The sequence below is a fragment of the Miniopterus schreibersii genome (assembly GCF_964146895.1).
Source record: "Miniopterus schreibersii genome assembly, chromosome: 10".
Lineage (NCBI taxonomy): Eukaryota > Metazoa > Chordata > Mammalia > Chiroptera > Miniopteridae > Miniopterus > Miniopterus schreibersii.
In genome coordinates this window covers 16,655,281-16,681,250 of record NC_138110.1, presented here as the reverse complement: position 1 = coordinate 16,681,250, position 25,970 = coordinate 16,655,281, and the positions used below count along the sequence as shown (strand labels likewise).

Below are 25,970 nucleotides of genomic sequence, written 5' to 3'. Positions count from 1 at the left end.
AATCAGTTACACATAAAGAGTTTATGCTTGCATTCAAAGCATTCAGATTTGGTTACTGAACTGTTAAGAGTACAGCTTGGTCTGAATAGCCAAGGTGAGGAAAAGGCAAGAGCAATTAGTAACCTAGTAATTTCAGCCTTAGCCACTCCAATGCCAATAATGCAATGCTAGAAAAGCATACTTTGTGATCAGAAGGTTCTAAAAGTAGCTTTTTATGTCTCTTTCCCTCTCACCCTTCTCTTCTTTTGTCTTCCACTTCTCCACCAAATGTTATCAGATATTACACACACTGTCTATTTTCATTCAGCTTTAATATGGCCCACGAGGGGGTGGCATTTAATTAATCACTTCCACATTTTGCCAAAATTCGCTACATGATTCTCAAGTTTTCGTAACACTTTTGCCAAGTTGGTCAGATGCAATAAACAGAAAACAATCTAGATAAAATAAAAGTAGATATAATAATAATCCACAGTAACTGAATTTAAGTGCCTTCATTTAAACACAGAGCACTACTGAGATGAGAAATTTCATCAAAGCACTAAAGGTTGCCCAAGGTCAAACCAAGGTCCAGCCAAAAACAATCCTTGCTTAGCCCACCATCCTCCACTTCCCCCATAGTATTAGGGCTTTAGTGGGATTTTCAACCTACAGGAAAGCTTGAAATGTTTTATTTTAAACATAAACAAAATAACCAGCTATATTTTACACCAATTTAAAGTGAAGCTTCCTTACAGTTTTTCCTATTAATAGGAACTGTGTCAAGGAACTGAGGAGTGATTAATAAACAATAATTAAGAAGAAGAAAAATGTTTGGGCTCTATCTATTAAGTGTTTAGGTATAAATTTCATTTAACCCCAATCAATGCTCCATAGATTTTTGCAACTGTGGTTCAAAAGGCCTGATATTCTGTAGAAGGAAGTAAAATGAGATCCACTAAATACCTCTTTCCACTCAAACATAACACACAGTTACTTAGGGAAGATTCAGGAACCCCTAGGAGGGAAAGGAATAAAAATCGAATCCAATATAGAGGCAATGTCGTACACCAAGCTTCTCTGGGGGAGAATGAACTGAAACGGAGGAAGACTGTCTCCAACACCTTCCTGAGAACAGGGAAGGTGTGCAATAGCATCTCCCTGATGAAACGCATCCTACCTAATTACTCCATGACTCAGAAGACCTACAATGCAGGCCTTAAGTCTCAACTTGTCACCACGCGAACACCACACCAAGGTATTTTAGCCAAGTGAACAGTGAAACTTGAGAACATTTAAGCTGGAAAGAAACATGGCTGGAGAAAAGTATTTCACCAAGGGGCACATCTGAACTCAACATGGCTGTCACAAGAGAAGCACTTATTTTATAGGATTAATGTTCTGGCTGCAAAAGAAATCTTTCCATTTTGGTCTTGATGTTTAGAGAGCTGAATATTCTACACTATCTCCACCTGTTTTTGCCTTCTGTTCCAGTCTCATTAGAAAGCAAGGTGTTTTAAAACTGCTACCACCCAAGGCCCAAAGAATATATATTTTTTTATTAATTACAGACGAAAGAGACAGAGGACCAATGTGTAGCTTTGCATTTCATAAGATAACAGTCACAGAGCAGAGCAGTCATTCCATGTCTATCACTATATCACACTGTTCACAGGGACTGTGGGGGAAGGTGTGGCAGATAGCACCATCTTCGCCCTAGAAAAGTGAAAGCTAAGGCTCAGGAGAAGCTGATCCGAAGTCCCAGTCATCTTGAGGTGAAAAAGCTAAGTCTAAGACCACAGTGACCCCAAGCTAGACCTTTATTCCATGATGCCTCTCAAGACTTCTAGTGTTTACAACTGAGTTCCCTTGCTTCTTTGGTCCTCGTGCACATTATAATACGAGCAAACAAAATAGGCTTGTTTGCATTGAAGGTCAATAAAGCACTAAAGGCAGACACACTCTTTCATGGACTTTAGGTTCACAGACTCTGTAACTGCACTGATGTTTCCCCTGAAGCTAAGGTTTGAGAAATGCAGTGTTTAATCCCCTGTCCAAGGATCCAGTCAAGAGTTTTGTTCACTGGTTAATGTCGTCTATCACAGGCATATTTTAAGTGTCAAGCTTATGCAAAATTCAAAGAAACCATTGTTCCAATGAAGAACTTAGAAAAAAAGCTTACTACTAAATAAAAATAGCACTGCTCATTTCACATCCAGCCCGTCCCCCTGCCTGTGTTCTCAGTGGCCTGAGTCGTGCCATGATTGTGTTCAGCAGAGGTGAGGAACTTCTGGCCAAAAGTGGAATCAGCTCTCACCACAATTTCATGTAGTCTCGGCATGCTTACTAAGGTTAAATGTCGTTTTTTGGCTGTACCAATCCGCCACATTAAAGAACAAGTACAACTGTGTACATATTTAAATAAAATCTAGGGCTTTTTTGCCCCAGGCAGTGGGCATTCTTGTCTTAGTGCTTCACGGCAATATGGCAGATTGTTGGAAATAAGTTCCCAGGAGACTCTTTGGCAGTGATGCAAGGGAACAATCACTGTCTGTCACTTGTAGTGGCACGTGCTGGGGCCTTGCTGCTCCGTCCTGCTCTGAATGGCGGCAGCAGGAGACTGTAGGAGTGGGCACTGACATGAGGCTATGCCAAAGACCACCGGGGACTGGGGAAAAGGCTGGTGGCTGGAGCTATGGGCCTGCTGCCCAGGTGATCTGGAAAGCATGGCAGGAATTCAAGTCAGAGACCTAAAAGTGAAGGTTCTAGTGACTGGGCCTCTAAGAGTTTGATTCTGGCTAGTTGCTGCCTTGCCAAGGGCTGAGGACAATGAAGGCGCGGGCCTTGAAGGTTAAGTGGGAACAGCATGCCTCAGACTCCTGGCCATGCCCGACTCTCATGCATGTACTTTTTCTTCCTCATTTCAATATCTTTTCTGTCTACTCCATGTTTTTGTTTTTGGGGGTTTTTTTTCTCTCTAATTTACTGGCCAGAATTTAGAGTTGAGACCCATTTATTTTTTAAGGTTTTTTATTATTACTGATTTTTAGAGAGAGGAAGGGAGTGGGATAGAGAGATAGAAACATGGATGAGAGAGAAAGATCACTGATCAGCTGCCTTCTGCACACCCCCTACTGGAGATTGAGCCACAACCCGGACATGTGCCTGGACCGGAATCGAACTGTTACCCGCTTGATTCCTGGGCTGATGATCAACCACCGACCAACACTGGCTGAGCAAAACCCATTTTTTTATTTTGCTTATTACATTAAAGTTTGAGCCCTGTTCTTAATTTTTAAAACTGTTAAGTTGAAAATTATATACTTTTCTCTTAAAAGAAACTAAACACATCCTTAAGTTGCTAAACCCTATACCCATGCTCAATTTCTTTATTTCTTTCTTGTCTCTTCCCATTGATGAGTCCCAAGAGGCTGTACCGTGGACCTTCCCATCCCACCACCAAAGCTCTGCAGCTGGAGACAGCCCTGGACACAGGCGGGCAGGGCAATCAAGCTGCTAGACTCCCACTGTGGACTCACCTTTCCCTGCTTCTTTCTGCATCAAGTCCAAACTTGACACTTGAAGCTGTGACAGTCATTTTAAGACAATGATGGAAAGGACAAAAGAATCACGGAGATACCAGCCTTGCCTTCCTTCACTGGGCTGCAAACCAATTCCATCAGAGGCCAACCCTCAGACTTCTAACACAAGGAAAGTTATTCTTAGGCCACCATTCGACACATTTTCCATTACTTCCAAGCAAAAGCATTCCTACCTGATACAAACTGCTTTTTACTTTTACTTGACTCTAAATGGTTTGTTTTCTCATAGGGTCACTAAGTTTCTATGTGAGAAATCTTCCTCTGGTATTTAGACGATCTATATTTTTCTGTTAACTGTAATTTCAAGTAACATTTTTCTGGTATCAGTTCTTCTAAGTTTTGTAAAACCTGGTTTAGTCCATCTACTTCGACAATAAAAATGTTTATCACAGCACTAATTATGCCATACCCTAGAGTAGGCAGCTGAATGAAAAGGAAGCAGACCAGTGAAAGAGGAACAGAAATGTTTATTGACTGGACAAGAGGAAATAAGTTATCTTATCTGAATAGCGGAAACACACAACTTTTTCAGCAGCCTTTCAATAAATATTGATTTCACTTATTTCCTTTCAAAAGGTGTGTTTATTGGAAGCTGAAATCTACCACACTGTAATATGGTCAGTTTCCTAACATTAGGAAAATATTTTATACAGTCAAGGATACAATCCCATAGAATAAATTTCTATATGACTGGCTCTGCTTTAGGGTTTTCTTCCTGATATAATAACATGTAAGCCTGACTGTAATTTATGGGCTTTTTATTCAGGGTTTAAACCCTATATATCTGATTCCCTGATTTATTCATGAATGAAACCATTCAACAGCCATTTATTGAGGTCCTACAGCTCTGTGTCAAACACTGGTCCATGCATAACACTTTCTCCTGGTGATGTAACTGAAAGGCTATTTTATCTTATCCTCAGTCAATTCAGTCCCTTAGCCACAGATTTGGAATGAGTTAGGGTAGAAAAGAAACATCCATTTGAATCAGGCTGTAAAAATTACATTTGGAAAACACATCACTAGCAAAATTACTTGAAGGTATCATAGATAGAGATGGATTAGAAAAAATGATCAACATCTCTAAAGATAAAATACAGTATAAAGATAAATAGCTCACCTAAAAGATCAATGAACCTTACATAAAAAATGACCTCAGGGATCACCTAAGATCTGTTCCACCCTCAATTTAAAGGTGTGAAAAATGGCTGACTGAGGACCCACAGGCAGTTGTAGCGAAACAGAGAGGAGAAAAGTCAGTTCCGAGTCCCCAACTTAGCTCAAACTCAGGATTAATAAAATCACAGGATGGCGCTTAAAATGGTCTTATTTGTTAATATTTTGAGAAAACATTTTAAACTTGACATATTAAAATAACAAAACTCCCAAACAAGCAAAAAATAAGTAAATAAATAACAACCACTAAAGCCACTTTAAACATTTCTTCTCTCAGAAAATGCTTGTTACACATTATCAGTCCAACAGATAACAGATGATATCAAGACAACCTCAAGCTAAAAAGTGTCCTTAAAAAAACAACACAGTGAAAACACAGAGAGGTCCCGTAACTAATGAACCTGCAAGCAGCCTGACATCACTCCCTGACTTCAGGATACTCTAAAGGTGAATGAAAATTTCTAAAGCTGACATCCATATTCACAACTCCATTTTCATGAAGTTACTAAAATATTATTTGACCCCTGGCACTTTCGAACACCCAGTAATTGCCATTTCTGCACAGGTTTTTTTAAATTTTTAATATTTATATTCCTCCATGGGGGAAAAAAATCTGGTCAAGTTAACTCTTACCCATACTTTAAAAAAACGATGTTTCTTAATGATGTGGCCATTCTTCTCCTTTGTAGGTTAAGGTTTTCCAAACAGTTTTCCTAGTAAGAGCCTCTTCACTGGGTATTTCCAGTTTTACAAGGAAAAGAAACACTCCCTGTATTAGCATCTACTCACATTTGCCATTTTACAAGAAGACTGTGCCACTAGTCTCTGCCACTGGGATTTGAAAAAGCTCACAACACTTCACCTTTATGCTGGGCTAAACTCAGGATAGCCATAAACACTTTGAAGTAATACAAACCTAAATATTCCTGCTAGGCAAACGGAGCAGTGGAACTGAATTATAATGAGCTAGCAGCTGTCACAATATGACCACAGTAACCAAATCAAAATATCAACCGCTAACCCAGATGCGACTCAAAGGTCATCCTGTAAGCCAGCAGCTTTCTTCAGTTATGCCTGAAACCTCGATCTATTCCTGCAGTAAAATGTTTCACTGAGCTAGTTTAGAAAACCGTGACTCTATGGTGGGAAATTATTTAGTGCACTGGTTGAGTACTATTAGTGGGACTGGAACCAAATACCACAATAAGGAAACCGAACCTTTCACAAAGGGACATGTAAAAACACAGCAGCTGATGTTGAACTAAGCTGCACCCAACCATACAAAAGTATCACTTTTCACATCCTGCAGTTACCAAATGCATGTGTATAATCTTATTGGCAACTCGCTCACTCAAACAATCTGGTTTTCAATTAAGGCTGCAGAATAATAGAAGGAAAATGCATCCTTAGATTCTTCCTTGGATCGAAAAGTTTTAGCTGGAAAATATATTGTATAGCACTGTAAAAACATTTGGACAATTAATTACTTGCAAAAGTTTAATGCTTGGCAAGAATCAATGACAACAACAAAAGCAGTAAAGTTTTTTTGTTGTTGTTTTTTTTAATATATCTTTATTGATTTCAGAGAGAGGAAAAGAGAGGGAGAGAGAGACAGAAACATCAATGATGAGAGAGTCATTGATCGAGCCCACAACTGGGGCATGTGCCCTTGCCGGGAATCGAACCCCGACCACCTGGATCCTAGGCTGACGCTCAACCGCTGAGCCACTCCCGGCTGGGCAAAAGCAGTAAAGTTTTAAAAATCCATATTCTCAGAAAGTTCAAACTATTCCATACCATACAGTCCTCTTAAAAACAAGACTCAGACCCATGGCCTCTCTGTCCTATTAGCATGTTCTGAAAGCCACCCATTGACCACCTGTATAGGTTTAATCAAACTATTTAAAACTGCAGCAAACAAGTTTCCAACAGATCAAGTGTACAGTATTATCATTAATAATCACAGGTAGTCACAGGGAAGAAGTGATTTGCTTTCTCTTCAGTACAAAACAGGACACAGAAAATCAAACAGGTAAAAATGCAAACCAACCCAATGAAAGCAATGAGCAGGGACTCAAGGAAATATCAGGTAGAAGAGTCTATCGATCGGTTAATGGAGGCAGTCAGCTATATGACTTGGTTCTTAAATCACTCACACTCCCTCACAACAAAAGAAAAGCAAAAAGCCAAGCACACGTATTTTTTCAAAGAACAAATTTAGGGGCTTGCTGTTTTGTCTATTTTAATTATGTTCTTCTTTAAAGGATGTACTCAATATCAACTTCCAAAACTCTGTGTGGCAACTCAAATTACAGACAGCAATTGCAGGAGTAGTGCGACCTTATAAACCAAGAAATGTCATTAATTCTTCTAGCATAATAAACGTGTGTGTGCACACGCTTGCACAAGTGCTCTTGTGTTCATTTGTTTATTTTTACCTCAGGGATTCATAAACTATTAAATAGGGTACTATATTCAGATATGAAAGCTTATTTCTGAAAGAGTAAATTAATGGAGTTGCACTATTAATCTTATAAATTATAACCCATTTTCATCAATGAGATACACAAATAAATACTTTTATTATTTTTGTGCCAAACATAAATATTATATTACAAAAACTGTAACATTTATGCCAAACCATTCATGTAAAATATCAGAGTTCAGAATTGCAATGAAGGGCTTTATTAGCATAAAAGTGCTTATGAGCAAATGTTAGCAACTCCTGTCTCATTTCTCCAAAATAGTGGACTGCCATAAAGAACAAAACATGTAATATTAATTCACTCCAAAAGGGGAAAGTGGTTCATTACTTTTTTCTTTTCTTGTAATAAACTAAATCTCACTGAGTGAACAGTTTACAAAAAAAAAAAAGAGAGAGAGAGAAAGAAATCAGGTCATCTGCAGTTAATAACTCTTTCCCGTAAAATTAGTGTCACTTATTTCTGCAGCAGACGCCTAATTCAGTTACAGGCTTGATTGATTTGACAATAGAGAATCTGGTCCAATAAAGTGGCTGATTTATTTCTGATGCTATAGCTTTTACCCTAATGTGACATCATAGTAGAATTAAGTCTCTGACATGTAAAGAAATCCTTTGTAATTAACAAAAACTAAAGATTCTGAGAATGGGTACTAAAGTACTGTCAAAAACTTACGTTAAAGTCTAATACCTTCTTTTGGTAGAATGAGAACTTCCACAAAAATCATAACACAGAGTGTGGATTTGGACACAAAGGACGGTTTAGAATATACGTTATATTCTATGAGCTCAAACTGTTCTCTACGCTAATAGATCTTATTTTATGTTTTTGTCTCCCTTTGTAAACTGGTTGCCTTTAATTTCTTAAAAATGATCTATCTTCTTTTTGTAAAGATGCAACATAACACTAAGCATCGCTCATCTCAAAAGTGGTTTCATTTTAAATAAACAGCAGCTTGAGCAAAATCAATGAGAATCTTTGTTCCCGAGAATCTAGCCCTGAGATACTCAAGCCAGTCAAGAAGGCGTTTGGGATGTGAGAAATTATAAGGGTGGGAAGAGTTTTTAATGCAGCATCACAGTCAGTTCTCTGAAACTATTTCTTGAAAATTCTTCTCCAAACTAAAAATGCAAGGTATTTCATAGCCGTTTCAACGCCTTTTTCCCCTTTTCCTTTCTTGCGCACTGCACCATGCCCTGTGGCTCTGAGGGCGACTTCTCTGACCCCAGTCTGACACTGCACCGTTAATGTCAGATAAACCATTTAGCCCAAGCACAATTCTTTTCTGTGCAAAAATCTGCTTGAGGTGGAAAATGTAGCAGTTTGTAAACAATAAAGAGCCATGTTTCAGACCAGACAGCTTATCTAACAGAGAAGTCCTTTCATTGGGAACAGTGGGTGGGAGCCTCCGGACAGGGCAGCATTTCCTATCACAATGCAGGAGGCTGGCGGCCTCCACACTGAAGAGTCCAACGGGAAGGAGGGCAGACGGGACAGGGAGCACAGCCGACAGCGACTTTCAGCTTCAACAACAACTACGTGAAAAGAGCTCTCTCCCCTCTAGCGCTAGACTCTCATCCCACTAATATTTTAAATATTATTTGGATTGAAAATGAATTTGGTTGGTCAAACAGTTGCCCATGAGGACACAGGAACAACAATTACTGTCTTTGTATTGCTTGGTGTATTCTTTAATATTAATTTATCAAGTTGTTCTTCAGGAAAACTTTTTTAATGTATATTATATGAACTTCTAAATAGAAATAGTAATTTATTTATTCTCTTTTACTTTAACTTGTCAGAGGACAGTTTTAGAAACTACTAAAGAAGTTCTTTGATATACTCGTTAGGTGTTACTTCTGAAGATTTCTGTTTTCAGATTAAGTTTTTTTTCTATTTTATGAAATTGAGTGAGGATGAAAGCGAAGCAATGGCATTAGAATTTAAAATTATTACTACTGTCATTGAAGCATCTAAAAGTTATTCTTTAAATTTTAAGTTGATAAATGTATCTAGCCATCTGCATCTGTGTATCCTGAAAACAGCAAACTACTATACCTTCCTATCAACAACTGATGAAAAACGGGGATTCTTATTTTAGCTACAAAGTTAAAACATCTATCTATCTATCATCTATCTATCTATCTATCTATCTATCTATCTATCTATCTATCTATCTATCTATCTATCTATCATCTATCTATCATCTATCTATCATCTATCTATCTATCTATCTATCTATCTATCTATCTATCTATCTATCTATCTATCATCTTACCATTTTAAAGTTAAAAAAAGGACAAACATAAGAACCTATGATCAAAGACAACTTAGTGATTCTCAAAGTTGGAATGACATACACCACATATGATATTACCCATTAAAAATAAATTGCTAGTATTTCTCTGCTGTGTTTATTTTATGTTAAATATCTGAAATTCCTTAGATGGATTTAATGGTGAATTGGGGGTGGCTGCCATTCAAGGACTACCTACATTTTAACTAACAAGTAGAGTTCCATGGCTTAAAAATCGGGACATTCTTTAAAAGCATTTGCAATTATGGTTTCAGAATGATATAATTATGGCTATATGTTTTCCTTGGAGTATTGGCCAACAGCTTGCGCCAAGAAATTTAACTTCATTTATTGAGGATTCTCAATAAAATCTGGCCAAGTTGAGAGATTTTACTAATATTATTAAAATTCACATTTACTACAACAAAGATTATTTTTTCAATCAAAAGTAAAGTAACCAGTTATGGAGACCTTTTAAGCCAGTATGAATTATCTTTTCATTGCTTAGGTGTCTGATGTTAAACATCCTACAGGGTAGTCAAAGCAGAAAACGATGCTAAGGACACCAGTGGAAAGGACCTGCGGGAAACGACAGCCTGTCCCAAACTGCAGAGCGCGCTCCCACGATGAGGACTGTTCAGACCACCAGCACCCTGGTTCGCCCCCGATAAATATACCACCAGATTTTCCAATTCACCCCGAAGGCACTTTAACACAATAAACCTACTAAGCACACTATAGCTATTATTAGAGGTGTTTCCATAACTCCTATTAATAAAAATTCACACTAATACTGACTATATCTCATTGCTAACTGGCAGGCCCAATGATATTTTTATTTGAAATATTCACCAACTTCGATTTTACCAACGTTTACTAAGAAAATTACTATTGCATCACTGAAATTGTGGTAAGTGCTTTGTGTCTAACAAAGACAAAATTTCCACATAGATTCAATGAAATTCTGTAATTCCACATGGTCATGAAACTTAGTTCTTTTTGTGCTATTACCAAGCATAGATTATCAATATTTTCCTAAAATTTAAAATTACTATAGAGAACTGACTAAAAATCCAAGTTCCTTAAAACAGAACATCTGTCTGGGCTTGTGTTCTCTCTTCCATGGTAAAACATATTCATTCAAAAAAAATCATGTTAATTTAAAATTTATCTTACTTTGTATTCTGGAATTGACAAAAGGTGGAGAGAGATTGTCATGTGACCCAAGGTCCCTGCTGGTCATGTGGTCATAAGGAGTCCCATCTCCATAGTTCTGTAAATAAAATAACAGCATAAGCTTCAATTTTACATGTAAAAAATCAGCACATAAATACGCCCCCACTATTGAGACCTTTCTGACCCAAAGAAACTAGAGTCCACCATTCTGACCCAGGAACCTCATTATAAGGAACCCGCATCTTCACAGGTACCATAGTTAAGAGAGGGCTCTAGAGTCTGCAGAGTCCAAATTTTCCTCATAATTGCTGTGAAATCTAGGGAACAGTAATAATTAAACCAACTTGCATAACGTTGTTGATGTGATTAAATGAAATAATGCATGTAAAACACCTGACATATAAAATATATTGTAAATATTAAAAGTTATTATTTTGATAAGCCCACATTGTTGTTTTTTAAAGCAAGGTTGTCCTGTAAGAGAAAACTACCCACAGCCCGTAATAAATCATTTTTGGAAGATCCAGGGAGAGCCTCTGAAAAAGCAACACATGGTTTTTATGAAATCGAAATTTCAGTGTTTTGTTATAGTTGTTATTGTGGTTGTAAGAGAACTGGATCATTCCATTAACTAATTAGCACATAGAATGTTAAATTACAATATGACTATTAATGAACATCACAACTTTAGCATAAATTAGTACTTCTGGGTTTGGACAAAGTGTGCCACAAAAAATGGTTTTAAAGCAGACATTAATTTTGTCATTATTAGATTAACTAATTGTTTTTAGTGGGAATTTAAAACTAAAACAATGCTCTTAAACTGCCCAGTCACTTACTTTTCATGGAGGAATTGATAACATATATTGTATATCATATGGTTCAAATTTCAATCTACTAAGGTGCATTAAGTAACCAAAAGGAAAAACAAAGTCATTCTGCTCAGCTGGTTGCACTGCCCATAAAGACTAAGTCAAATTTACTCAGAAGTGTCAGTTGGCATGTTAGCCAAAGGGCAGAAGCTGCTCACATAAAAAAGAGGGATGCTGTATGAAAAAAGAAAATGCACGTCGGATCACGAGAGAGTAACTGAAACCCTTGAAGTTCCAGACAGACCCGTGCTCAATCCTTTCCTCATTTATAAAAAGGAAGTTGAAGGATGCTATAACCTGACGCTGCTAATACGTCAGTGTACAGGAAGGTGTCACATACCCAGCATGGGTTTTACACTCACACATTCCATACCAAGCACTGCATAACACTAATTATCTTTAAGTGTCCCCATCCTAGAGTATTCTAAAAGCTTCATATACATTATCTAATTTAAACCTCAGCACAGTACTGCAAGGTAGCTGATAATAGCACCACTTTAAGATGAGAGAAGACAAACTTAAGTTGTATGGGTTCAAGTCAGCCACAGTAATCTGTCTCATGCAAACTCCCTGGATTCAGAAAATGTAAATTGCAAAATATTGATTTAAATCATTCACCAACATATTCCCTGAAAAACATGGCAGAACAGTTAATGAACACTAACTAAAAGTCAGGATGATCCAAAATGGACCTTGTTCTCAGAAATATAATTAAACGTACTGTGTGTATTAAATGGAGAAGTCATCAGAAATTAAGTAAGTCTGAATGAACTAAACAATGAAGGGGAACACTGTCGTCTCCTACACTTGCTGTCAAAAAGAATAGATTTATTTTTGCAACTGCAGACTGTAATATGAGGAGGAGGAAAGATTTCCTCAACTCATCCATATAATGCATTAGAATGTCAAGCTCGACAGCTGGTACAAGGGCTGAACAAAGTTACTGGTAAGCTTGGAGATCCTGCTGTACCCTGAAGACTAGAGTGAGAACCACAAGGCCAAAGGACAGGTGGAAATGGGTAACTAAGGCTTGCTGAAATGTCCTCATTTTGACAGCTTGATTACCTACCTTCCTTGCCTCTTAGGCTGAAACAAAGACCTCCTTCCCCACCAAATTTATGTGACTACTTAAAGTAAAATGTTACGCTCCAGACAGAATGCTTCATCTATTCAGCTGGCTGGAGGAGGTGCAGATGTTTGCTCAGCTATGTGCTCTAAGTCTATTTTCAATTTGGGGCATTTATATGTACATTATAAAAGCTGACATGGACTTTACAGAGCCCAGAAATGATTCTGCTGAAGACAGATTACATAAGTTAGAAGGAACATAAAAGATCCTCTGGTTCTACTTCTCCATTTTATCAATTAGGAAAATGAAGATCAAAGAGATGAAATGACATGCCCAAAGTCATATACATACAAAAGCACATATGGCCTAACCACCCTTCTCCCACCCCATTCCACCCATGGTCATCCCGTGACACCAAAACTACCAACCAAATCATGGAGGAACACCATGAAAAAGAGTAGCAAAAATATGTCACCAAAGAAATGAATGAACCCCACTGGTGACCAAAGGCATTACTGGAGGAATAATAGCATGTTTACAAAGTGAAGTCAATACAGACTTATTATACAGATTATACAGATAGGCTAAACCTTCATACTATGTTTTCAGAATTATTCAGTAATCTATTTACACCAATATATTAGAGGGATGCAGTACTAGGATTTTTTCCAAAGTTGTGCCATCTACAAAAAATAACTTTCTATAATACTAGATCAATAACTGGCAAAGTAGGGCCAAATATTTAATGAAGGATTTTTCTTCTGGTTAGCAGTAGAACAGGTGTCAAATTCAATAACAGCATCCACTAAGAGAAAGAAAAACAAATCCAAACACAAGCTGATCCTCATTAAACTTAGTGTGCATATATATCTATGCAGTTGTGTGAGTGCTTGAGAGAAACTCACCTTCAGTTTGTCAATTTACATATTGGCAAATATGGGATGTCTGGAAATAGGAAAAAAGATTAGATATACTTACCCTGGATGGGCTTGGATGTCCTCCATTCCCCCAGGACCCTGAGCTACTTCTGTCTTCTACATCTAGGGACAAGAGAAAAGTTCTTGAGGCTTTCTTGCAATAATTCTTTCTTTTTATAATACACTTTTAAATTAATGTTTCAAATTAATCTCCTGTTGCCTTTAATTAAGAATCAGGCACGGGGCTACTGCAATGATAGTGGCTTCTGACCCATCTACTTAAATTAACTCATTTAAATTCACAGCAAAAATGAACTGGACCCTCAGGAACCAGAGGTATGAACATAAATATTACTTGCATCTTTCACAGTGTTTCAGAGCCTCAACTCTTATAGACATAAAACTGCACTTAAAGTTTTATTTAAATCATTTGGACAAAACAAAGTTAAATTCAAGTAAACATTCATACTAACATGGGCAGCGTCCACGCCATAATGCTCCTGAATACTCTCCGTTCTCTAGTCAAGGCTTTTATCATACCAGACAACACACATGCAAAAAAATATACCAAAAAAAATAATTTGGTAATCTGTTTCTACCAGGACATTACGTGGATATTGGGACTTTTGTTTTTTAAGATAAGACAACACTGTCTCAGACATTTAATTTTTTTTTTTTTTAATAGACTTGGCCACTTGGCCTGAGATCCTTAATCTGGGCATTGAGATGTGGAAATTAAACTTGTCCAAGTTTCACTTTGTTAAATAATGGTGACGAGACTACATGAACTATGGGAGAGTTGGCCTTCTTCTAACATCTGGAGCAGCAACATTCTAATGCTGACAGACTGCTAAATGCTCAGTCAGTGCATCCAGGGGCAAGTACTAGGGATGGAGGGTAGGACAACTAAGTTATCATATTAAATGCTTAAACCATAAAATTTTAAAGATCAGTCACTCTATATTTAGAAGAAGCTTTGAGACTTTTGATGAAAGGCCCTTTCTAAGCATAAAAAGTTTCACTGTTCTATTATTTTGATCACGGACGGTAACAGATGGCCATCACAAACTTCCTCTGACAGAGCTGGAGGAGGTGTGAAACTCTGGTTCAGCAGACATAATCCCATTTATTGTGTTTCCTAACATTTCAGTGATACTGTTTATTCTCTCAATGCACTACTGTCATTCCTTTTATCACTGCTATTTTATTATCAGCAGAAGTAGTCATAGTATAATTAATTGACTTATTTTGGGGGTACTGTGGAGTACACATTGTTTTAGAATATCTTCAGAGATGGGCTAGATCAATAAAAAACAACTATTAGCACTAAACTTGAATTCTTTCTTTTTTAAACAAATTATTTTGGTTCCTTCCTTTCGGTGCTTCAGAAGATAATGCCACTGCAAATAGACGTCCCCTAGGGCCAGCTGAAGTAGGAGCTGGAGCTGTAAGGAATGTGGGGAAGCTCTGGGGGCGCATTCAACAGGGACCGTTGGGTGGCGCTTCTCCAAGCTGCTGTGTCACAGCCCGGCCTCCTGGCCGGCCTGTACGCGGGGCTGGAGGACAAGAAGAAATGCCTCAGAACCTCTGGGTTCTCACATGAGTAAGTTTTGCAGCCTACATGGTTCGCTTCATCCTTAACCAAAAATCAAATATTTTCATCAAAAACAAACAAAAAACACGGTAAGCAACAACATCTCTGAAACACGGCAGCTTCTCAGAAGTCTGGCACCTCCTAAATTCCTTTCTACCTGAAACAGCCAGCTTGGTTAATTGAAGAAATTTCTGCTCTTAAATTTGGCCAAAAAATAATGAAGGAAAAGGGACAAATCTGAATCTGTACCATAAGATGTCATCCTGTTTAGACACATTTTCTCTTTTCAATTTTCAAAGAGGATTTTAAACATAAAAAGTAGGCAGAGGCAAGGAGGAAAGACCACAGTAATGCCAGACCAGCGGTTCTCCACCTGGGGCAATGTTGGCCCCAGAGGACATCTGGCAATGTCTGGAGACATTCTGGGTTGTCCCAACTTCTGGAGGGGGGGAGTTGTACTGGCATCTAGTGGATGGAAACGAGATGCTGCTAAGCATCACCTAGATACACAGTACAGTCCCCCACAACAAAAAATGTCCTAGCCCCAAATGTCAAAAGTGCCAGGATTGAGAAGCCCTGTGCTACAGAAAAAATCATATTAAAGAGCAAAGAGAAAGAATTGAGTTGGAGAACAGATTTACTAGGATTTGATTTATAGTTTAGTACGAACTCTTACTAAATGCAATAACGTGCATTTTTAACCCAGACTTGAGCTGGAGTGTTTCAAGAGACCTTCATATGCATGTTCTGTCCACAAAATGCAGGAAAAATGATGGTCAGCCACGCAGCCTGCTAATGAGCAGGCAGATAAAACACATCAAAACTTGAGGATTCCCAACTGGGCAATTTAAAAAGTGAGTGATCCATTAATTAAAAATGCTGGAAGTTTAGTTTTTTCAAAACGGGTTAAATACTGGCTGGGTTCCTTCACAAACAGATTCTCAACCAATCAAATCTAACTGCTCTTTTGCCATCCTTTCCCATTTCTACCTTTCTCATTTCCTGACCTCACACTGTGCACCTTCCTCCCTTTTACTGCTCTCTTTTTAACAGGCTTTTCCATCCCCTGGCCTCCTGCTAGATCTAGAAGATAAGGATGAGTCCCTAGCTCTCCAAAACCTAATAAAACAATCATATGATTGCTGATTATATTTTATCTTTGAAAATATATCTGCATTACTGGTGCTCCCTCATTCATAGCAAGAAAATACAAGGCTCGAGCATGGATATTTGTAACTCATAATGAATGTAAACATGCTCCTTCTATGTTTTTTGTTTCTATCTTCCCTCCCACTGAGTTTCATCAGACCTGCCAGTAAATTAGCATGCACTTCCTCAACAACTATTCCAGCAATCTCAAAGTGCATCTGAGGACCACCGTACATTTGGATCAAGTCAATTAGCATCTTAGGGTCTAAGGCAGACCTAGTAAGTCTGGATCTCTGAGGACAGAGCCAGGGATGGGGGTAAGGACGGGGGACTGTGTTTTTAACAACATCCCCAAGTAATTCATGTACACAGGTGTTTAAGGTCCACCAGCCTGCTCTATTGGGAACACAAGACAGATGCATGCCCCACACCAACAGTCTCCTGTCTCACTCCCTCTCTAAATCCCTGCCTAAGCGGCCGGTTTCAGCACCATTCAATACACACCCCCATCACATCTGCATCCCAGCAGTTCTTGCCCAGACTCACTTTTTATGTAAATCCCACGCATGGCCTACACTTGGCCATTCCCTACTCCCTGCTGGTATATCTGAACATTGCACACACACCTGTATACCTCCATGTTTTTGTACCTCTATTCCCTTTGCCTAAACTGTATTTCATCTCTCAAAAATAATACTAGTTAACATTTAGTGAGCTCAGATATGTGTCAGACACCACTAAGCACTTCAAAGCACTAAGAGTATTCCCATTTTATATATGAGAAAACTGAGGCTTAGGCAGAACATATAACTTCCCCACAGTGCCAATACATGGCAAAGCTGGCAAACACAGGTGATGTCAATGCTGAAAACCAGCAAATGCTTTTGTCCACCAGGAGAATGGCCTCCTGGTGAGAACTGCAGATCTCTCCAGGGCCAGCTCAAATGAACGTTACCTTCAGTCACTCCTCCCCAGGCAGAGCAAAGGTACTGATTTGGCAGTTTATGCCCATTCTTGTGACCACAAAAGATTACAGAATTATATACAACACCAATTACATAAAAGTAAATATTAGGAGGAATCAGAGAATGGAAAATAAAAGTAGGAGAACAGTAAAGCCAGAGAGGTGTAGTGAGCTTGTCAAAGTATATGCTGCGATGGACTAGACTGGAGAGGGGCCAAACCCTAGAGGCTACTGAGTAGGAAAGGCAAAGAGGGAAACAGGTTCACAATGAGCATCCCTTGTTCTGCTGCCAGCTCCAACCAGAATGAGGACAAGTAACAGGAAGACAGCAACTCAGATGGCAGGAGGGAAAGGAGAAGAGCAAGTGGGTGACAGAAATTACCCTTCCACAAGACTGAGATGGACTCGACTGTTCAAGATTTTTCAAATTTATTTTACCCTACACTAGGACATAGTAGCTTTCATGGGATTGACAGATGCTTCAGGAGGCAGCCTGACAGTCCACACATTTTCACTGTATTTGCAGAGTTCTACATTAGGCCCCTCTCACATGTCTACATTTCAGTATCCAAACACCAAAGGGAGGTGAAGGGAAACTAGAACCAAACAAGCCATTTAGAGAAAAGATAGACATAGTTTTTCATTTTCATAATTTCCCATCTACATTCATTAAACTTATGGTTTGATTCCTCAAATTTCCACAAATCAAAACTATCAGATACACCAGATAAATAGCAGAAAACACAGCACAGACTTGAAGACAGAGACCTGGATTTTAGTAGGGACTCTGCTTAACCAGCTCTAGGGTCTGAGCCAGTCCCTAGCCTCTTTGAACCCATTTCTGTCAACTATAAAACAAGTGGGCTTCAGTTCCATTCTTGGAAATAGGGCAGGCTAGTATATTTGGATAACTCTCCCACAAAAAAACTAAAAATAATGGATAAAAAAAATGTAATCTTCTTTAAAACACCAATCATCTGACTAGCGAGTAACGAATTATCAAGCCAAAATCAAAGTGAAAGCTGGAATCCAGGGAGTAAGAAAACACATTCTGCCCCGAGGACATCTGCCAACCTGGAAAATTTAATGGCCTCTTGGGTCTAGGAGAACTGAAGTGAGAACCCAGAATCTACCCAATGTAGGTATCTAACAGGAGATAAGGGGATACTAGGATTTCCAACCTCAAAAAGTTATTATTAAAGTAAGTGATCTCATTAATACTTGCTAAACACTTAGGGAAGCACCTGGCCATAGTGAATGCTCAGTAACCAATACCTGCCATGAGAGCCTAACTTACTACCACCACCTAAAATCTAAGATAATTAAACTACATAAATACGTAAAACTATCAGATCTAGTCAAGAAAATCTGAGTCTTACTTTTTTATGACCACTAGTTCTGTTTAACAGGTCAGAGACTTTCAAATATTTTCCTGAATTTTAGAAAAGCCAAAGTGCTCAGAGTAAACAAAACTCACTTTCTCCATGAACCTCTACAGCACAATCACAGTGAGAATTCAGTAACCATTAGACTTGTTTTGTGGTTTAATTTACCTTTAGAATGTCTTCTTTACGTCTCACCATTTAAACATATTTGTGTGTGCTATATAAATAATATGCTGTCAAAAGTTATGTATGCGGAATAATGGCCCAAGCTAAGAACAAAAACTAAGTATCATGTAGGTTTAAACTTGATTTGAAATAAACAAGTGTGAGTGTTACCCTAACTCTGCTGATTTGGGGTCATTAGAATCATGTGTGGGTTCTTTCCATCCTTCGCACTCAGATCATGCCAAACGCCCAAGGCCCGAGGCCTAGAGGTTCATGAAGTCAGAAAACAACCAGAGTGGTTCTTGCATCACTCTAAGAGTGTACAAATCCCTACTTTTGTAGAAATATATTGAGTTCCCAATGAAAGCTTCTACACACTTAGAATGCACTGGGGGATTGAGGCTGATTTTCCTGGAAAGATAATCACTCTGAAACATGTTGAAGTCTACACTGTCTTAAATCCTTCACTCAGAAACAACAGACACTATTAAATATCCTCCACATCATCATGGAGACTCACAGACTGTGTGCATCTGTGGCTCCTACTAATTTCCTAGTCCAGGAAGAACCCTTGGCTGAGCCCTCCACACAAACTGAGATGGCATATGCTCTCCGTCAGTGCCAGATGAATTTAGAGTTCAAAATATTTCATCAGCAAAGAGCGTGTTAAGGATGTGCGCGTTTTCCTCAGCAGCCAGTATAATAAGAGCTTTAAGTAGAGGAATCTGAAGTCGAATCTGAGCACTAAGGCAGAGGAAAGAGGAGTCTGATGAGCTTCAAATACTGAGAGACAATGTCCACACAACCATGATCACTTCTTACTGTTTCTATAAGAGACAAGATATACCTCATAATGAGTGATCTGAGCAGTGACTGGTAAGAAACTTCCAGCCCTTCCCAAACAGACTGAGCGAAAGATGAGGCTTGTGGTGATGCATCCCACACAAATCCTAAGATCCTTCAGTACAGAGAACGGAGACCTGGGCTTTCCATTTTCATCACTGCTGTCAACACTGGCATTCTCAGCACACTGATGAATTTCCTCATCAAATAAATCTGAAAACTCAAAGGTCAGCTATGAGATGAGTTTATGGTTTATATATAAATATATAAATTGTATAAGGAAGGGTAAAATGTGGATATACTGGGGAGAAAAGTATAGTAGGAAAATTGTTCAGAGGAAACTGATTGTAGTATGTTAGCCCTTAGTAACGTCCAACTTAAACTTCTATTACTGTGTCCTTTAGAACACTGCTTAAAACAACATTATTTTCCTTAAGTTCAAAATAAACTATTTTTCAAAAATGTATACTAAAATAATCTCAGATACTTATAAAGTTAACTGCATTTTTGGTGCTCTAAAACAGGAAAAGTATTTTCATGTGAAATTCAGGTAACATAAAAGTAACTAAATAAAATACATAACTATTTTAATATGTCAGTAGTGTTCCTTACACTGAAACTCAAAAATCTTCTTGAAACTCAAGGTGAGTAAAGAGTTATGTTACAAAACTGAGACAAAAGTACCCTTTAAGTTTTTATATCAATCCATATAATTTGTAAGCATCAATGACAATCTAACTTGAATAAAATTCTAACTTGAACAGTGTAACATAAAATATGGAGACATGGGTGTTATTTAGCACTCTTCCATTTCAAATGCATTAAACTAGCCAGTTAGGGCCTTCCTATTAAAGAGAAGTCAGTCCGTCCAGGATCTCATCTTTCCAAGCAAGAGCCCAGAAAGAAGAGCCATGAATAACTGAAGCATGAGTACAGTAACAGTGTGAACTGCGCATGCCTCCACTGACTTTCTGAAATGTAACTGGTCTAAAAGTACTTAGCAGAAATCAGTCTTCCTAAAATAATGTTCAGGGATGAGGGAACTTAGTTCAAAATCAGTTGAGAATAACAACTGAAAGTAAGCTGCCATACCTGAAGACTTTAAAACATACCAACTAACCCCAATATTACACAGATAAGCACCTAAATTAAAAGTGAATATAATTTGAGGAAATTTTAATTAGGTGTTTGGTACCTCTTTAGGATGCATTACAAAATATGAGAAATAAAAGGTAGATACTTTAGAAAATACAGTGTTAAACAACAAAGAAATAGATTTAAAAATAGCTTCATACACTAATAAAGTAAAATAAAATATATAACTCTGATAACATGTACATGCAATTATGCATGTATTTTTTAAATCATACATGTAATTTTATGGTGCAAAATCTATAATACTGTAATGACTTACGATATACAAATTGATATTTAAAATCCCTATTTGATAAATAATTTATTACATTTATTCCAAGGAGAGGGGAAAAGAGCCAAGATGAAACATATAACAGTTATATCTTCTTTGCTTTCCCCTCTATACCGAGTTCTCCCAAGGGTACCATTTGTGAGGCTCTGGGAAAGGGCTGCTGGCTTAATTGAAATATCTGCGGGCTGTAATTGCTCTGCATAACCACAATGGTGCACTTCTCCCAAATGGCACCCATTCCTCCCTCTTTCTTTATCTCCTCTTTCCTTTTACACTTTAACAAAGTCTCCTTCTCCTGTTCTTCTGGTCTCACCTCATCTCATCCCCTATTCCAGATGCTTAACTAATATTGGTAAAGCCAAACAGTTTCAAATATTCAAAAATCTTTCCTAAAATCCAGTTTTCTAACACAGTCCCTTTTGCTTACGATAATCACTCCCATAAACTGATTTTCATTTTATCCCTTCAACATCCCAACCTTCCACCTGTGTGTAACACTGCAGCCTCTGACCTGGCAATGACAAGCAATCAATCTTACATGTTATCTTCAGAGGTCATGTCTTAGTTTTAGGCCAGTTTTCTTTGTATTTAGGCTCAAATGTGCAAACCACACTATATTACTCTGCAAAACATCAATGAGAAGGCTTAATTAAGTAACACTGACAGATAAATCCATTTCTTTTGCAGTAATCAAATCAAAGCAGGTTGACATAACACAGGAACTTAATACAATTATTCCCTTGTAATTGGAAAAAGGCCCTTTACTTCTCATTAAAGCAATCTTCTGGGTATTGGCATAATAAGAAGGCTCAGAGCCTTAATACTACCCTATAAAAGTCTCAAGATACAGACCCCTTAAGCAAACAAGCCAGATTATCTAATTCCTTGATCACAGCAGAACATGTAGTCCCTACTGTTTTAAACTACTAATTCTGTATCTCTGTTACAATTAAAAAGAGGTAAACCAGTATCAAACACATAAAATGGAAATCTGTAAAAATGCATAAACTGTTTACAGTTTTATAAAACCATCTCCACATGTATTTGAAGGGAAGCAGTCCATTAAAATGAATTAAAAATTTTACAAATGTGAAATTATAATAGCTTGGACAGGGGAAAAAAATCTCTTTATTTTTACTTAATGGGCTCAACAGAATGTACCTGCCTAAATAGCCTGACACTCAACCATACAATAGAAGTTTGTTTGGATCAGAATTGTGAGAGAACAGAATTTGAAGGAGACATTCCATTTTTGTCATATTTAAAGAACAGTAAGTCACCTGGTCAACTGCAGACTGCTCTGACCAGGCTGAAACCCACAGAGTGCAACAGCATTAAACCAAGTTCATTTCCCCACACTAAACAAAGTCAATTTTCACCCTTTCACTCCAAGTTTGAGAAATTTTCTGCTACTTATCTAGAGGACCTTGATCAATCTCAAAATAATTCTAGCAACTCCTTCTGAAAAAAAGTATATACATAATCTAGGATTGTGATTCCCAAATGTGGCTGACCATCAAAATACCCCAGGAACCTCAAAACAAAACAAAAACAACGGGGGGGGGGGGAGCACCCACAGATATCCTGGCCCCCACCCAGAAAGTAATCAAGAAAAGATCAAAGATTAAAGTTCAGGAACAATATATTTTTAAATTTTTCCTTTGTTTCTCTACCCTTTATTTTCAAAAGGTTTTCATCACAATGCAGTTAAAACAATGTAAATTTGCTGTCTCAACCACTGGGAATAGGTTACATCAGTCATGCCCATTCAATCCTTAGTACTTCTGTGTCTATTTCCTAAGAACAAAAACAGTACAGTCATCAAAATCAGGAAATCTACCTCTGATATAATGCTTTTATCTAATCCATAGTCCCTAAATGACAACTGATCTAAAGTATAATAAACACATTTAACTAAGCGCGCACACACACAAAACCCAGGCTTACACACCGCCTTTAATCAGCACATCTCTCTCATCTATTTTAACCAGCTATAGTTCCTCACTACTCCTTTTCTTTCTATAATACTGGCACTCTTGAAGAAGACAGGCCAGTTAGTTTATAGAATGTTTCTCAATCTTGCATTATTTGATGCTTCCTCATAATTAGATTCAGGATATAATACTACATAAGTGGCCCTGTGTCTTTCCCAGGATATCACATACAAAGCCCATGATGGCCTTCATTTGTTAGGATAATTTCATCACCTAGTCAAGGTATTATGGGAATTCTCCACTGTATAATTACAACTTTCTCCTGTGCAACTAACCAGCAATCTATGGGGAGAATACTTTAAAACGATTACAAATAATTTTTAATTATGTTCTATTGAAAAAAATTAAAACACAAAAGTGTATAAAGTAAAAAGTGAAAATTCCCTCAACACCTATTTCCCCCACCTTCATATCATTGACAACCCTTCATGATATCCTAGGCAGCCTCACAGACCCTCTGGTCTGTGATCAACTGGCTTTCAAAACCAAAGAAATGTAGGGAAGTACATGCAAAACCTGACTGAAATTTCAGTCCTATGTGAATTGGTAGGAAATACTCCTCAATTGTTTGTTTATGCGCTAGTGACACCTCAAAGGATAAAATTATTGGTGACAGTAGTGTGACCTCCATAGGGATGAGGGAGGCAGCAACTAGAATAAATGAAGACATGCATACTATTAACTTGTAAGGAATTCGACCAAGATAACGAAGACTGAGCAACCCACTAGTGAATCAATGAAATGCATGAAGCCAAGTTAAATAATCCATCTTGGAGCCAATGCACCCTGAATGGCTGTTCCTTGCCTTTTGCACCACATTCTAGAAATCACTGTGTACAAAGGAGACCTGCCTCAGCAGCAGCACTTTCCAAGTAAAATCAAATGGATACAGAAGTACACTTATGAAGTACAAGAAAATCAAGCATGGTTTTTGTAGGCTGACCCCCCAAAAAAGTGGGAAATATCTAGAAGTTTTTAAAAGTGGTCAATAAACTAACACCTTAAAAAGAATACATTCCCACATTTAGAGGTCAGGTACACAAATGATCTAGCCAAAGTCAAAAAGCGAGGAGAGAAGCTTGAACATAGAAATGATTGTGGGTAAAACTTGGTCATTTGATAGAACATAAGCATATTGTACAGTATTGAGTGAGTTAACTTACTGTCATCAATAGAAGGTGGAAATGGTCCCTTTAACCTTGGATGAAGCCCATGTCATTTTATTACCTGAACAGTGCTGGTGGATTTCAACTCTGACTTATAGATGCTTAAAAAAATTTCCCTACAATTCCCTTTCAGCCAAATGCCTGGCAGACATTGGTAAAGGTTTTTCCTAGTTGGGCTTATAAGTGTGTGTGTGTATGTGTGTGGTCAGAGAAGTCTGTCTGGTGACCTAAAGGGTTTCACATTTTATCTCACAATAATGTAAGCACACTTGTGTATTATGCTTTCTGCTTGCAAAAATGTTTTTATATTCATCTCATTTAAAATGATTTATCTGGAATCATTGACTGGGATCAAAAGAAGTTGCATATTTAAGCATAGCAGACTAATACCATTTTTCAAAAGCATGAAAAAAAAAAATCAAAGGAAAAAGAAATTGGTAGTTTTCTGATATAAAAAAGGCCATTCCACTCCCCTCTTTAATTCTAACAGGTAACACAATACTTGCTAAAGTTCATTTGAATACTTGCAAAAATAGGAAAGTTCGACAGTATTAAAATGATTGAGTTTTCATATCTAGCAATATGCATTTTTAAATCATATCAGCAATGAAAATATTGCTAATCACCCCTCTGAGCTGCCTTGTATCCTAAACACCACCATGATCATCAACAAAGACATGAGTTTGGCATTGGTTTGAGAAAGGCCCAGGGATGTGATAGCAGGTCTGGTCTATAATGACAAAAATGGACTGCACCTTTCCCCTAACCATGCTGCTACTCTTACTTTTACTTTCGAGTGTTTTAAAACACTCTCATAACTAAAACAGTTGAAATACATCTGCATTAATTTACTAGTCTGGCTTTGGGAGTAGAAATTGAAATGCATTCGAATCAACTGGTATTCTCTTAAGCTTAAATCAATCGAATTCGTGGAAATAAGTGTTTTGGTCTTTTAGTAGGTCTGCAACTTGAATGCAGCCTGCCTTTTGTCTGTCTGATAACTGATGGATTACTGGTCAGAAAGAGATGAGCTGCTATGATGGATGGTCCTGCAAATTCACTAAGTGGAACGGTAGAAAGCTGGAGCTCCTCCTCAGGAATGGAAGAAATTTCCTTAGTTTGAAAGGAGATAGACACAAAGACCTGAAAAATGACAATAACCAGGCATCTTGAGAGAAAACAAGAAGCAGGGAAGGGGTTCAGGGGAAGCCGAAGCTGTCAGTACAGAATAATGATTTATCTGATGAGATTAGCCGAAAGTTTGATTAGAAAAGATGCCTTCTTAACATAGCAAAGATTGCAATACTACTTTAAGATGTTGTTGTAGGAAAAACCAGTGCCTGCCAAATGTGGTCTGTAACAGCACAGGCTAGCCATGAGTGACAGTGGGAAAACAGCCACTAAGCCAGATTTTATTTGATTTGTACTGATGATTTTTATTAGAATACATGGATCATTGCTTCAACCTTTCCATGTAAAACCAAATCAAATTCAAAAACTCACACATCAGTCACCTAACCTTATGTCATTCCGTCTGCTTTACTAAAGTTGAGCCACATTTCAGCTGATCTGTCCTCGATAAATCGTTCAGCTACTCAAAACTGTTGGGCCAAATTCTGGGAGGCAAGTGGTACACAAAAGAAACCGTGAATCTGCAGTTACAAATAAGAAAGCCAAAGAAAAGAAATACTGCAAGCCTCATAAATACAGGATG

General features: G+C 37.9%; 1 protein-coding gene across 19 annotated transcripts in view; it reads right to left on the bottom strand.

Moving 5' to 3' along the window:
* Positions 1-25,970, bottom strand: part of TCF4 (transcription factor 4) — a 331,234-nt gene that overhangs the window by 204,323 nt on the left and 100,941 nt on the right. For all 19 annotated transcript variants that reach the window (XM_081150304.1, XM_081150294.1, XM_081150309.1 and 16 more), the window contains 2 exons: positions 13,632-13,693; positions 10,713-10,809 (listed from right to left, as the gene is read on the bottom strand). In XM_081150304.1, the coding sequence (XP_081006430.1) occupies positions 10,713-10,809; positions 13,632-13,693 (159 nt within the window). The remainder of the gene's footprint in view (positions 1-10,712; positions 10,810-13,631; positions 13,694-25,970) is intronic.